This window comes from Dermacentor silvarum, chromosome 2 (genome assembly GCF_013339745.2).
Source record: "Dermacentor silvarum isolate Dsil-2018 chromosome 2, BIME_Dsil_1.4, whole genome shotgun sequence".
In the NCBI taxonomy this organism is placed as follows: domain Eukaryota; kingdom Metazoa; phylum Arthropoda; class Arachnida; order Ixodida; family Ixodidae; genus Dermacentor; species Dermacentor silvarum.
The window spans coordinates 23,489,556-23,505,100 of record NC_051155.1 but is presented as its reverse complement, the minus strand read 5'-3'; the positions used below and the strand labels follow the sequence as shown (position 1 = coordinate 23,505,100).

The window sequence follows — 15,545 nt, the reverse complement described above, 5'->3', positions numbered from 1 at the left end:
AGTGACGGAGTTAATCACAGCCTACCCCTGTTTTGGTTCGGTTTGTCTGCAGTGAAGCATGCGGGTTAGAGACATTTTGCTTAGGTTGTAAATGTCACTTGCCCCTTCTTTACCATGTTGCTCTATAGCTAGAGTATACGACGGTACGAGTGCATCGCGTTGTTTGTTAAAGCTGTTGAGGCTTGCGAAGACTGATTTTGTTGGTTTTATGCAGCCTGTTAAGTTGTTGCAACAGCTGTGACGCAGTTCATGTTTTTACATCTATTTTATGCGTGGCTTCGTGCATGCTGAACTGTTGCTAGTTGCTTCATATAGCACTGTCGTTGATTTATTTAAGTACGAAGTTTTCACCTCGCCTTGTCTGTAAGGGGCTTAAATCGTGTTGTGTTTTATGGATTGATTACAGGCAAGTGCTTCTTAAACAGTTTTACTGTATTTACTCGCATAATGAATGCACCCCCCACTTTTGCAATCAAGAACTGTGTTTTTCTTTTCCTCGCATAATGAAAGCACCATGAACTTGCTGCCATGAAGTAGGAGACACATGGTATGATTCGGCATCTGATATGGCATCTGGCTGGTCCGACTGTATCGGACGCTAAATTGTAACGTGTCTCCAAATTTTATTGCGGTAGCAATTAAGTTGGAGATACACAGTCGAGTACATTGAAAAAAGGGCCATGAAAAAGCTCAGTTATCTAAGGAGGAGGATTGGAAATGCCACGCCGGACATAAAACTTTTAGCATACAAGACATTTATTAGACCATCGTTAGAATACGCAGCTGTAGATGGGATCCCTTTACTGCGTTCAACATAAAAAAACTAGAAAGGGTTCAAAAAAAATCTATCCGATTTGTCTTTAATCGTTATAGCTGGCAGACGTCACCCTCACTCCTCTTGCAAAGTGCAGTGCGCTTTTGTCACTGTAAGAAAGTCATAGATTTTATAAATCGCACTGATACGTTCAAAAATTCTTTTTTTCCAAGAATAATCCGTGAATGGAATTCTTTATCAGATGATGTTGTAGGATGTGAAACAGTTGATTTATTTATAAATGCACTGAGGAACCGATCCTGATTTTTGTTCCTGTAGTGAAATTGTATAATGACGCATTTCATCATAAAAAATGCTATGTTTTTCTCTGTGTGCAGTTACGTTTCATTTTGATGTTATATGTTGCAACTTTTTGTCATTGAAAATTATGTATGCCCACTCCTGCTTAAGGCCTGGTACCCAGGCTAGCATTATGGAATCAATAAATGTAGACACTGCAGGCACATTTCTGCCGTCAGTGCCGACGATCGCAACTCCAGCTCCCGCGTTGGAAGGAGGAAAGCGGGGAGGGGAGGGAGGGGGCGGCGTAGCAACTGCGCATTGTGCAGCTGCGCGTGCGCTATCTTGAAAGCGATTTGCATCGGGGACTGTGACAGCGGCTAATACCTTTGTGCATGCTCCGTTCTCGCCACTCAGTTTGCATTGAAGTAATACACGGCACGAAGGTCACTTCGCTCACTGCTGCTGCTGCGCTTCCCCATGCTAACGTTTTGACAGTGAGTGTCCGCGGTCATTGAGTGTGATGTGCTCATGTTTGCCTATGCGCAATGACACCTAGAGCACTGCACGGGCTCGGGCTTACCCGAAAGCCCGGGCCCGGCCCGGCCCGGCCCGTGGGCCGGGCCGGGTAGAACAGTTTTTTCACGGGCTTGGGCCGGGCTCGGGCTCGGGCTTTCTGGTGGTGTACATGTAACTTGCAGCGAGTTATTCTCAAGCATCTCAACTCTGAAAAACATTATTTTTAGGTCTCGGGCCGGGTTCGGGCCGGTTTCGAGTCGGGCTCGGGCCGGGCTACGGGCCTAAGGTAAAGGGGTGGCGGGCCGGGCCGGGCGGGTAACGTAGATTATTTCCGGGCCCGGGCCGGGCCCGGGTCTCGCCATAAAAGTTTTGAACGGGCTCTGGCGGGGGGCGGCCCAATGTAAAAACGGGCCCGGGCGCCCGTGCAGTGCTCTAATGACACCATGCTTGTTAATTTACACAGTTAGCGAATGTTTGCAAGCTTATACGGCCGATAAAACTATTATCCCTACTTCGTGTAGCTGTCTATGCATTTCCTATCGCAAACGATGGTTCACCTTTCGGGCGGAAATGCAACTTTTTTAGAGGTGGCCGCATGAAAAAAATCACTGAAAATTTTACCCTGCATAATGAGCCCCAACTTTGAGTACATTTTTAGGAAAAAAGTGCGTTCATTATGCGAGTAAATACGGTATTCGTTCTGCCTGAGAACATTGACATTGTGGCTACTTAGGAAATGTGTGAGAAAAGAGGCAGCTGAGGGAGAGATTGCTGTTAGTTACTGCATATACGTAGTATTGCTGCTCAATTTTCACAGAAAAATTTGCGTCATGTTTGTGAAGTCATTACGCCTTGATACTGTCTGAACAGAGTTTCCACACAGAGTAGTTTGCTTGTTTCACAGCTGAGTGTCTTTTTGAGTGTGCATTTTGCACTAAATTGAATTCTTTCTTATTATCGTTTGCGGCACAGAAGTGCAATGCCTACAGCGGAAATGACTAAAGCCAGCCTCGCCACCAGCGCCCATCTACCGTGGCCAGTGATGCTCAGCCATTAAATGAATCTTGTAGCTTCCATAACAAATTCGAGAAAAAAAACCCCTCAGAAGTTGTTAAGAGATTAGCTTTGTACGTTTTCAAGCAGGTCACTAAAGGAATGTCAAATTTGGAAAACTGCAGTGGGAAGGGCAGTGGGTTGACGTACAATTGCATCGCTAACTTGCTAAATCAGCACTGCAGCACTAAATCGAGTTTTTTTCACCGGTGCGTTTGGTGGCTTCGTTCCCTAATGTACGCATTTCCATTAAAAAACTCACAATTACTCTTGTTGAGGCAACTCTGATGGCACTTATTCGGCGATATCACATGTATTCATATGTAGCGAGATCACTACAATGTCTGCAGGCATCGCGCCGTGCGGAGTTGCTTGAGATAATGGTCTGCACTACGACGTGTGCCTATTAAGGTACAGAAACAGTATTACGGCAAAGATAGAACTTAAAAAAATGATCGAGACATTGCATTAGTCGAAAAACGAAGCGGCTAGAACTGCACTTCGTATAACTGGGTGCTGATGCACTTGTCTGCAGGACGCACCTGGCAGGTACACAGTCTGGGTTGTATGGCGGCCGCATTTCGATGGAGGCGAAATGCAAGAACACCCGTGTACTTAGATTTAGGTGCATGTTAAAGAACCCCAGGTGGTCCAAATTTTCCAGAGTCACCCACTATGGCGTGCCTCATAATCAGACTGTGGTTTTGGCACGTAAAACCCCATAATTTAATTGAATTTAATTTTTTAGTCTGGGTTGTCCCAAACTCCAGTAACATTGTGTACAGAATAGCTCTCATAGAGGCCCGTGCCTTTCCTGTAGCTATCACTGCTCAAATAGCAGTCTGGCGATCAAAAAAAAAGGGAAATCACAGCCACAAGCTTCGGCCATCCTTGCTGCAAAGTGTTGTCATCTGCTACTGCACCCCGAGCGTACTTTCAAAAGCACCCGCCACGTGGACATTAGTGGCACCTCTACAGGTGGTGCACTGTGCATATATATCGTATTTACTTGCATAATGAACGCACTGTTTTTCCCGAAAAATGTGCGCAAAATTCGGGGGTGCATTCATTAGGTGGGGTAAAATTATGAGCGATTTTTTTTCCGCAGCCACCTCTAAAAAAGTCAGTTTCACCCGAAAGGCAAACCATCAATTGCAATAGCAAATGCATAGACTGCTACATGAAGTAAGGATAATAGTTTTATCGGCCTAATAAACTTGGAACTATTTGCTTAATATTACCCAATATAACAAGCATGGTGTCAGTGCACACATGCAAACATGAACACATCAAACTCTATGACTGAGGACACTTGCTGTCAAAACGCTGGCATGACGAAGCGTGGCAGCAACAGCGAGCAAAGTGACCTTCGTGCTGTGTATCGCTTCAACGTAAACTGAGCCGTGAGAACAGAGCGTGCACAAAGGTATAAGCCGCCATCACACCTAGACTCAGCCCCCAACACAGATCGCTTTCAAGATAAGGCGCGCGCAGCTGCCCCCTCTCTCCTCTCCCCCTGGTGTAATGCGCGCGTCAAAATACGGCATGTGTCCTCCCTGCTTTCCTCCCTTGAATGCAGGAGATTGAGGTGGCAATGGCAAAAATGCGCCTGAAGTGTCCATATAATTGCTATGGCAATAAAATTAGAAGACACATGGTACGATTCGGTGTCCGATAAGGCGTCCGATACAATGGTACCCGCCGGATGCCATATCAGATACCAAATCGTACCGTGTCTCCTACTTCACAGCAGCAAGTTCAGGGTGCGTTCATTATACAACGAAAAGAAAAAACACACTTCTTGATTGGAAAAGTGAGGGGTGCGTTCATTGTGCGAGTAAATACGGTATATCATATTTACCCACCTTAGACAATTGAACAGATACAGTTTGCAGATTTAAGACTCTACTCGTGTTTGGTGAAGAGTTACGCTTTTCGTAAACTTTCTGCTTCACTGCTTTTTAGTTAACCAACTTCTGCTACCAAAATTTACCACAGACACCATATGAAACCCATTGCCGATTGGCTGTTTGCAGTGATGACATCGAAAGGCACAACGAATCGGGAGCCAGATTCTTGTTTAATGACATTCAGCATCATTCCTTTTAGGGAATGTTGACTGGCTAAGCCAGAAGGCAGAATGCCTAGCACTCCAATGAGGTGTTGCTACATTATATGAAAACGAAAGTATTCCCAAGCATGATCAACAGAAAATATAGCCCCAATTCACAATGGAAGTGGAACGGACCAGTGTGAAATCTTCATAGTCTGCAGCAGCATCCAAGAAAGTAGGCATGCTAGTATTCCTTGAGCAGTGCACTCACCGCAGCAGCCGAGAAGGTGAAGAAAGGCAGGAAGAGGATGCTGAGCTGTGCGTCTGGGTACTGCAAGCACAGGGCTCCCACCACGGCCAGGATGGCTCCCGACTGCAGGCACAGCGACACATAGTGCACAGGGCAGCACAAGATACATGTCACACAGCTGGCAAGAGGTACGACTACTTTCACACTCTGGCACACGAACAAAGCAGGTTTATCCTTTTAATACAGCCCGAGACAGTGACACATATCAGCATTGTAACATGTGTTGGTCACCATATGCCAAAGAGTAACGGGGCTATTGCTTGCGTCCTTTAGGTGGAGGCCTCACATCGCCCTGCACACATGTAGTCATCAAAGGTGGGCAACCTCTCAACATTCTGATCATAAGAGCCTGGATTTGACCTCAATCTAATGCTAAATTCGACTGGTACCAGCCGCGCTACGCCACGGTTTGCACCGATGCAGAGGCGACTGCTCAGGTGCACGTTTGATTTTTTTCAACTGATGTGTTGGTGGTGTTTGGACTTTATTTGTACATAAACATTCACATCTTTACAAAATTCCTACTTTTCAGTACAGTCTACTCAATAAAGCTGTACCATGCCTCGACATAGCATGTCTCGCAGCTGAAATCACTTAGTGAACAAGTGTAGTCAAATTGAAGCTGTGGTGCAAGATCCCTTTCTTAAATTGAGAGAATGCACAGAATGCATAGACTTCTGTGGAAAATTCTTTAAGGAAATGTAAACAAAAAACATAAAAGTGAAGTTGTTATTAATTCTAAACCTGGTTGCAGCAGTGTAAGTAAAGCTTGAGAGAATGCTAGTTGGTATTCCGTCCATAGTAGACCTGAAGCGCAAAAGGAAGAGACAGATACAAAATTAAGCAAGGGTTACACATTTGTAAAACATGACAGCGAAAGCCTGCCAGCTGTGGAAAAAGACAACGATGAATGCGGGAGCAGTGGCACGAGCACTAGGCACATCTTTAGTGCATTTACTCTGTGACCACGTGACATGTGGAAGCAGGCATGCACTAGGCACATCTTTAGTAAGCCACAACCGTGGAGCAGCCGTGGCTTAAAAGGGAAGCGTGCTCGTCTCGCACCACAGAGGCCTGGGTTCGATTCCCACCCAGACCAAAATTTACAGAATTTTCTTTTCAAAGTCACTAATTTAGTTTCTTTACAGGAACCTCCCTGAGAAATGAGACGTCAGTCTGAGAATTTTTAGACGTGTTATTACTCTTTGCGGCGTTGTCCATTTTTTGTCACGGCACAGTTTCGCTAAGGTCACCGCCAAGGGCACCACCAACATAGCCACCTAAGGCTTTCGCCTTAATAGCGCTTGTCTATGTCTGTCTATTTAACCCTATTTTTTCCTTCGAGCATCGAGTCTGCCAGTGCAGTGAGTACTCAGGTGCAAATAATATTATGTGATCTGACAATGCGTAACATTCTACTGTAGAAGGTCTTCAGTCAAGTTTCTTTTGATGAGAATTATTTCCCTATTTACCCTATTTTTTCCTTCGTGCATCGAGTCTGCCAGTGCAGCGAGTACTCAGGTGCAAATAATATTATGTGATCTGACAATGCGTAACATTCTACTGTAGAAGGTCTTCAGTCAAGTTTCTTTTGATGAGAATTATTTCCCTATTTACCCTATTTTTTCCTTCGTGCATCATGTCTGCCAGTGCAGTGAGTACTCAGGTGCAAATAATATTATGTGATCTGACAATGCGTAACATTCTACAGTAGAAGGTCTTCAGTCAAGTTTCTTTTGATGAGAATTATTTCCCTATTTACCCTATTTTTTCCTTCGTGCATCGAGTCTGCCAGTGCAGCGAGTACTCAGGTGCAAATAATATTATGTGATCTGACAATGCGTAACATTCTACTGTAGAAGGTCTTCAGTCAAGTTTCTTTTGATGAGAATTATTTCCCTATTTACCCTATTTTTTCCTTCGTGCATCGATGTCTGCCAGTGCAGTCGAGTACTCAGGTGCAAATAATATTATGTGATCTGACAATGCGTAACATTCTACTGTAGAAGGTCTTCAGTCAAGTTTCTTTTGATGAGAATTATTTCCCTATTTACCCTATTTTTTCCTTCGTGCATCATGTCTGCCAGTGCAGTGAGTACTCAGGTGCAAATAATATTATGTGATCTGACAATGCGTAACATTATACAGTAGAAGGTCTTCAGTCAAGTTTCTTTTGATGAGAATTATTTCCCTATTTACCCTATTTTTTCCTTCGTGCATCGAGTCTGCCAGTGCAGTGAGTACTCAGGTGCAAATAATATTATGTGATCTGACAATGCGTAACATTCTACTGTAGAAGGTCTTCAGTCAAGTTTATTTGATGAGAATTATTTCCCTAGTTACCCTATTTTTTCCTTCGTGCATCATGTCTGCCAGTGCAGTGAGTACTCAGGTGCAAATAATATTATGTGATCTGACAATGCGTAACATTCTACTGTAGAAGGTCTTCAGTCAAGTTTATTTTGATGAGAATTATTTCCCTATTTACCCTATTTTTTCCTTCGTGCATCGATGTCTGCCAGTGCAGTGAGTACTCAGGTGCAAATAATATTATGTGATCTGACAATGCGTAACATTCTACTGTAGAAGGTCTTCAGTCAAGTTTCTTTTGATGAGAATTATTCCCTATTTACCCTATTTTTTCCTTCGTGCATCGAGTCTGCCAGTGCAGTGAGTACTCAGGTGCAAATAATATGTGATCTGACAATGCGTAACATTCTACTGTAGAAGGTCTTCAGTCAAGTTTCTTTTGATGAGAATTATTTCCCTATTTACCCTATTTTTTCCTTCGTGCATCATGTCTGCCAGTGCAGTGAGTACTCAGGTGCAAATAATATATGTGATCTGACAATGCGTAACATTCTACAGTAGAAGGTCTTCAGTCAAGTTTCTTTTGATGAGAATTATTTCCCTATTTACCCTATTTTTTCCTTCGTGCATCGAGTCTGCCAGTGCAGTCAGTACTCAGGTGCAAATAATATTATGTGATCTGACAATGCGTAACATTCTACTGTAGAAGGTCTTCAGTCAAGTTTCTTTTGATGAGAATTATTTCCCTATTTACCCTATTTTTTCCTTCGTGCATCATGTCTGCCAGTGCAGTGAGTACTCAGGTGCAAATAATATTATGTGATCTGACAATGCGTAACATTCTACTGTAGAAGGTCTTCAGTCAAGTTTCTTTTGATGAGAATTATTTCCCTATTTACCCTATTTTTTCCTTCGTGCATCATGTCTGCCAGTGCAGTGAGTACTCAGGTGCAAATAATATTATGTGATCTGACAATGCGTAACATTCTACAGTAGAAGGTCTTCAGTCAAGTTTCTTTTGATGAGAATTATTTCCCTATTTACCCTATTTTTTCCTTCGTGCATCATGTCTGCCAGTGCAGTGAGTACTCAGGTGCAAATAATATTATGTGATCTGACAATGTGTAACATTCTACTGTAGAAGGTCTTCAGTCAAGTTTCTTTTGATGAGAATTATTTCCCTATTTACCCTATTTTTTCCTTCGTGCATCATGTCTGCCAGTGCAGTGAGTACTCAGGTGCAAATAATATTATGTGATCTGACAATGCGTAACATTCTACTGTAGAAGGTCTTCAGTCAAGTTTCTTTTGATGAGAATTATTTCCCTATTTACCCTATTTTTTCCTTCGTGCATCATGTCTGCCAGTGCAGTGAGTACTCAGGTGCAAATAATATTATGTGATCTGACAATGCGTAACATTCTACTGTAGAAGGTCTTCAGTCAAGTTTCTTTTGATGAGAATTATTTCCCTATTTACCCTATTTTTTCCTTCGTGCATCATGTCTGCCAGTGCAGTGAGTACTCAGGTGCAAATAATATTATGTGATCTGACAATGCGTAACATTCTACAGTAGAAGGTCTTCAGTCAAGTTTCTTTTGATGAGAATTATTTCCCTATTTACCCTATTTTTTCCTTCGTGCATCATGTCTGCCAGTGCAGTGAGTACTCAGGTGCAAATAATATTATGTGATCTGACAATGCGTAACATTCTACTGTAGAAGGTCTTCAGTCAAGTTTCTTTTGATGAGAATTATTTCCCTATTTACCCTATTTTTTCCTTCGTGCATCATGTCTGCCAGTGCAGTGAGTACTCAGGTGCAAATAATATTATGTGATCTGACAATGCGTAACATTCTACTGTAGAAGGTCTTCAGTCAAGTTTCTTTTGATGAGAATTATTTCCCTATTTACCCTATTTTTTCCTTCGTGCATCATGTCTGCCAGTGCAGTGAGTACTCAGGTGCAAATAATATTATGTGATCTGACAATGCGTAACATTCTACTGTAGAAGGTCTTCAGTCAAGTTTCTTTTGATGAGAATTATTTCCCTATTTACCCTATTTTTTCCTTCGTGCATCATGTCTGCCAGTGCATACAGTAGAGCTCTTCAGTCAAGTTTCCTTTTGATGAGAATTATTTCCCAATTTACCCTATTTTTTCCTTCGTGCATCATGTCTGCCAGTGGCAGCGAGTACTCAGGTGCAAATAATATTATGTGATCTGACAATAGCGTAACATTCTACTGTAGAAGGTCTTCAGTCAAGTTTCTTTTGACGAGAATTATTTCCCTATTTACCCTATTTTTTCCTTCGTGCATCATGTCTGCCAGTGCAGTGAGTACTCAGGTGCAAATAATATTATGTGATCTGACAATGCGTAACATTCTACAGTAGAAGGTCTTCAGTCAAGTTTCTTTTGATGAGAATTATGTATTAGCTGTGAATAGATTAGTCATAAAACTAAACAAAGCCATGTGCTAAGGTGTCCAAAGATACACTGAACAAATCACAGAGCTGCAGAAACAGACAGCATTCCTGCCACACCAGCATTTTCCTGAAGTACAAGCATTTGTTCTCTTGACATCAGAATGCATATCCCAAATGCCACAGTTTTCATGCTCTGTATTAAAGCAACTAAGTCATGGAGATGTGGTGCACATATAAGACTAGCACAAAATGCAGTTTGTTCACTATGAGAAAGACAGTCCGCAACTGAAAATTTATTATAGGTTAATGGATCATATCGCTGTCAGACATCTGAAAATAGAACAAGTTTTTGTGAATAATGAACGGGGGGTATCGAACCCATAGCCTCCCGCAGCCGAGGCGGGCGCTCTACCACTAGGCCACGACTGCAGAATGCATGTGATTATAAGGGGCTACATGCTGTACAAAATTCTCAAAATGATCTCGTATAGCCAAAAACACAATGTGACAGCAAATGAAGTGCAAATAGGATTTGGCACCTAATAAAATTTCACGAGTAATAATTATGATTATAAGAAGAACTGACAAACTGTACTGCAACCAGTCATTTTAGCACAACATGACCTGCGATTCGCTACAGCAACAGATGCTGAAATTAAACGATTGGTGTAAATTGCCTAAAAGATTACACACAATACCTAAAAACAAGATATAAAGTCAAAACAAAACACTATTATTTCCAGGTTCATGGGGAACCCCTGTTCATAAAGGCGCCAGTTTCATGAGAAACTAATTATATGTGCCTAATTTAGCATTGCTTTTCCACATCATCAGATTGAGGGTAACAAGGGTAGTTTGTATTACAAGTGAAGTGTGGTAAGTAAATTTCCCTGAACAGCTACAATTATAGCCTCGCACAAATTTACCTTGTGTCCAGTCTTGTCACAAGATAAGTTGAGATGGCACTGAGATTGTGACCATTGTGAATTACTTACACAAGACTTAGTATCGATGCTAAATCATGACGCATACTAAGATATACAGTTAAACCTCAATTCTCAATATAACGAAATATTTAACTTTTTACAGCTTCTTGTCCATAGAACACCACGTATTTTGAACCTCAATATAATGAAGTGTGTTTATACATGATTTCAATATGAAAATATTTCACTGCCGCAGCGAAGGAATACTGAGACAATAAACTGAAACTTCCACAGATGCAGATGGTCAAATGGTTGAATTACATGCACCTGCTTGTGAACGCACCTTTCAAATCATGCGCCACACGACTGAGAGTGACTGCCAAAGCAGAGAAGTGTATAAAGTTGAAGTGCGAAAAGATCCTATCGTGCCTTGTACGCTGCATGCTTTGGGTACAAGTGAAAGGAGGCGAAAGGAGCAAAAAAACAAAGCTCGCAGTAACATGCTCAAGTGTGTGCGAGGGGGAGGAGGGGAGGCAGGTTGGCTGGCGTCTGCTTTTCCAGCACGGCCGTGGCTGCTCATGGCTGTAAACGTAGCTGAGTGCACGCATGCCTGTTTTAGAGGTAATCTTCTATGTGTGAAAATTATGGGCGTGCCGAGATGGTGCGGCATCATGTGCGCTGTGTTACTGCACCGTACTGCACCGTTGCTACTGGAGGTTGCGTAATCTTGAGTTTCAGAGACACATTGAAGCTAGAGGCAGATGAACGATTCGCTCCCCACTGCCGGTACTTTTTCATGATAGCATCAACCCACTGCAGGTGACACAATCAGCCGCGAGGACGGAGTGGATGCGAAAGCGTGGCTGGCTTCGCCTCATACTGACGATGTGTGAAGATATCGTCAGCACGGCATGAATCCATCTTTCATTGCTGACTCTTAAATTCATCAAAATGATTATTTTTTTCTGATTCAAATTTGCTTTTTTCGATTGCCGAATAATTTGCAAAATTTTACGGCCCCTTCCGTGTAAGAAAAATTCATCAGCGACTGTACTTATAGGCATAAAATGTCAAATTTCAATAGCATGAAATTTTGATATAACCAAACTTAATTTCCGACTTCACCAATTTCATTATATCGAGGTTTAAGTGTATATCATGGGCTTCCCATGAAACTTATGCCACTGTGAATAAGTGTTTCGTATGAAATCCAAAACTGAAGAACATTTTTTTTTCCCACTTTGTCAGTTATACACTTTTTCAATCAAACAACCTATGTGTACCAGCTTGGGGTCACTGGTGTGCATCAGGAACTCTGTGGGCACGCATTGCAGTAGAAAATGCAAATAAAAGGCAATAACTGCACAACTGGTAATAACTGTGCAAATAAGTGTACTGCACCGTTCTCAGGAGTTAGATCTCAATCTGATGGGTCAACACAAGGCTGCACAGATTCATGACAGAGGTGGGGGTACAACATATGGGAGCTACTGCATTACTGCAAACTGTTGCCCAGTGTCTTCCCTATTCTTAGCTTGCCACACTCGACTTTCTCACGCATAAAAATGACAACTGGGCAAAAATAATTCAAATAATTTCCAAGCAAGTATGTCATGTGGCTAGTATACACACCGCGCCCAGGGACATGGCAGCTCGCTGGGTGGCAACCTTGTGCAGATAGCTGGCAAGGGACGACACAACACCTACAGAGGTCCAAGCAGAAAGGCACAGTCAATGAGAAAAGCACAGCTGGTCAGGGCTTCTGCAGGAGCAGTGATAACCAGCACTGTTTTCCTTCTCATCTGCTGTTTAACTAGCATTAGTCGCAATCAGGCTCCCATTTTACCATCATGGTTAATATTAGCACAAATTGGCAGATGTCCTTCAGTGCTTGCTCTTCTAAAACTAGTTATATGTGAAAATGCAATCAGTGATAAAAGCAAGGGCTCTACAATGATGTCTTATAGAACATCTGGTGTGCATGACAAATTGGCTTTTTTTTTTCTGTGATATGCATTTATTGCAAATCTTCCGCACACAGGACAGCCCGAAACAAGAAAAAAAAAAAAAAAAACTTTTATCAGCACTGTGGAGAATAAAGCGTAAGTAAGTGGTAACTGGAAATTAATGCATTTTGCCACATATTTTGAGGACGTATTTCTCAAAGCTGGTGCGCAAAGCACAAGATTTCAGTTATGTGTACATTGCTTCACTACTACTTGGCTTCGACTCCACAATTGAGCCATGTGACCAAAAGTGATTTGTTAGAAATCTTTCTAGTCAATTTTTCTAGTTAGCTAATGTTGATCTGCGATCTGTCTTGGAAGTAGCGTTAGCCTCTTCAAGTAATCCGGCTGATGCAATACAACTGCGGTATCTTACCAAAGGACCATGTCCGTTTCCATTCATTTATTTTTTACCTTAATTAAAGGGCCCCTCACCAGGTCTGGCCATATTGAGTTGACAAGCGCAGTGCATACAATGCGCACTAACGATTGTGTCTGCAAAGTAATACGTCGGTACTCGCTGCGGAAAGAGCTTAAATTTCTAACCAAACACCGTTTGCCCTTCCTGTGGGCACCGTGCTCCCAGCCGGACAGTCGACGTCAATCGCGCAAGTGAACCTACGTACATGGCAGTGTGGTGACGTCACTCATAGTGACACGTGACTTCGAGAATTATTCAAGGCAACATCAGTTGTCTGTTTGATCTGTTGCTTCAATAGATGAATTAAAGTTGAGAGAAATAATAAAACATACAAGTCAAATGTCTGCGTGCTTTTCTTTTACTTTGTAACGTAGAAAGAGTTCCGTTCCGTCAGCTTGTTCCCACGTCGTGCAGTCACGTGCGTAGACAACAAAACTATGCGATCCGCTTGTGTCTGCCTCACTGTTCGTGTAGCCCCGACTTATACAGTCGAATCTCGATAATTCGAACTCGAAGGGGCCCGAAAATTTGTTCAAATTAAAACAAGTTTGAATTAACAGAAGGACGTATTTTTGAAGTATTCCAGCACCATAGCAAGATGAACGAACGGTGCGAGTCGTGAAATTTCGCGGCGTGCAAGCGCATAGCGAGTTGCGCCCACGCCTGCCAACGCTCGGTTCTTGATAATGGCAGAAAACGAAATTTCAGGGAGCAGACGGCGCCGACATGGTGACGAGCGCATGCGCTGAGACCGTCGAAAGTGGGGGAGGAGGGCGGCAGGAAAGTGGATTTGGCCTCGGCAACTCTTCGGTGCTTCGGTGGCAGTGGCTTCGGTGGCTCCCCTCACCCTCTTTCTCAACTCCCTCGCAGCTCCCTCACCTGCGCGCCCGGCGCCGCCGCCGGTACAGGCGGCTCGGTGCAGATTAGCCCGCTCCTTTGAAGTTTCGTTTTTTGCCGTTATCGGGAAGCGAGCGTTTGCCGGCGTGGGTGCCAACGCCGCTGGTCCAGCCGACCCTGGCGCCAGCTTAGGCCGCTCCCTGAAGTTTCGTTTTCTGCTGCCATCGGGAAGCGAGCGTTTGCCGGCGTGGGCAGTTCGTTGGCCGGACTGGGCCTCCGCCGCTGCATGAAGGGGTCTCTCCTAAGCTTTTGCTCTATGGCGGTGTCGGAACAATGCCGGTCGCCGCCGTGTTATTTGGCGCGCTGCTGAGAGCATTTTCGGTCCGCGGTATGTTCGTATTAACCGTCGCAAATGCTTTTGCGTTCGAATTACCGAGCGTTTTCGCCCATTGAAATACACATAACTTTGACGGGACCAGAGCGTCAGTTCGAATAAACCGGCAGTTCGAATTAAGCGTGTTCGAATTAACGAGATTCGACTGCACTGCTAGTCACGTGTTCTCATACAAAGTGTGCAAAATCATGCACTGCGCGAAACGAGACAAATGCAAAAGCTCACGCACGACACTGTCAGCAGAAGTGTGCCGTGAAACAAGAAAGCGAGAAAAAAAGAATAGAAGGTGGGGCCCACTGTGTATGCATCACGCGATCCTCAAACTCGGGTATGGGAGGACACAGGGAAGGAATTTCGTTTGCGGAGGCTAGACGGGGCAAGTGGAGAAAGTGCCTTTGTTGGCGGTGAAGCTCGCCTCCTGAAATCATGGATTCAGGGCACTGAAATATTTCCATATCGGCTATTAATGAAGCGATTTGAAAAATTCTTGTGGTAGAACACTCCATAGAGGGCACATAACAACTTCCAGCATATAACTCAAATTTTCTGTGTGGCTTGATGAAGGGCCCTTTAAGGCCGCCCTAGTGGGGCATCACATAAAGGGGGGGGGGGGGGGGGGGGGAGGACGATAAACAGTAATAAACAATGGTCAGTTAAACATGAAGGAATAAATAAATTTATTTACTGGTAGGTACACTGTAGGGACTCCCGGGAAAAAGAGCTGCCATGGCAACATGACATTGCTATGACGCAGAGTCCTCGTTAAAATTGATAGCCCAGTGCATACGCACATGCACAAAGCCAATATAACCACAAGAAGCTAAGAGCATAGGAGAAATCACGCTTTTGATTGAGATGTACAATTAATTAAAAATGCAGGTTAGATTTCAATAAACTTGCTACTCTTGATTTGAAAAAAAAAGTGAAATGAAAGTGGAAGAAGCAACAATTTCAATGCTAGTGGGAGATGAACCCACAACATCTGTACGGCGCGTTAAATGCTCTACAAATTGAATTATGTCCACAGTTGTCCCTCTATCCACTTCCTAGATTATTTACATACATACATGTAGTATATCTGTAACTTAGCCCTGACATTGTCAGCCAGTTCAACGCACTGCCACGGTGTTGGATGTGTAACTAGCTCTTAAACCATAGGCATTGCATAGTATGTGATCTTAGGAGCAGGCAAATGGCCAATTAAACCATTGTGTGATAACATGGTTGAAACGC

General features: G+C 43.3%; 1 protein-coding gene across 1 annotated transcript in view; it reads right to left on the bottom strand.

Annotated features, from left to right (window-relative positions):
- The window catches only part of LOC119441363 (presenilins-associated rhomboid-like protein, mitochondrial), a 74,270-nt gene that overhangs the window by 14,017 nt on the left and 44,708 nt on the right, over positions 1-15,545 (bottom strand). The window contains exons 6-7 of the mRNA XM_037705974.2: positions 12,287-12,357; positions 4,951-5,052 (exon numbers count right to left, since the gene is read on the bottom strand). Coding sequence (XP_037561902.1) covers positions 4,951-5,052; positions 12,287-12,357 — 173 coding nt within the window. The remainder of the gene's footprint in view (positions 1-4,950; positions 5,053-12,286; positions 12,358-15,545) is intronic.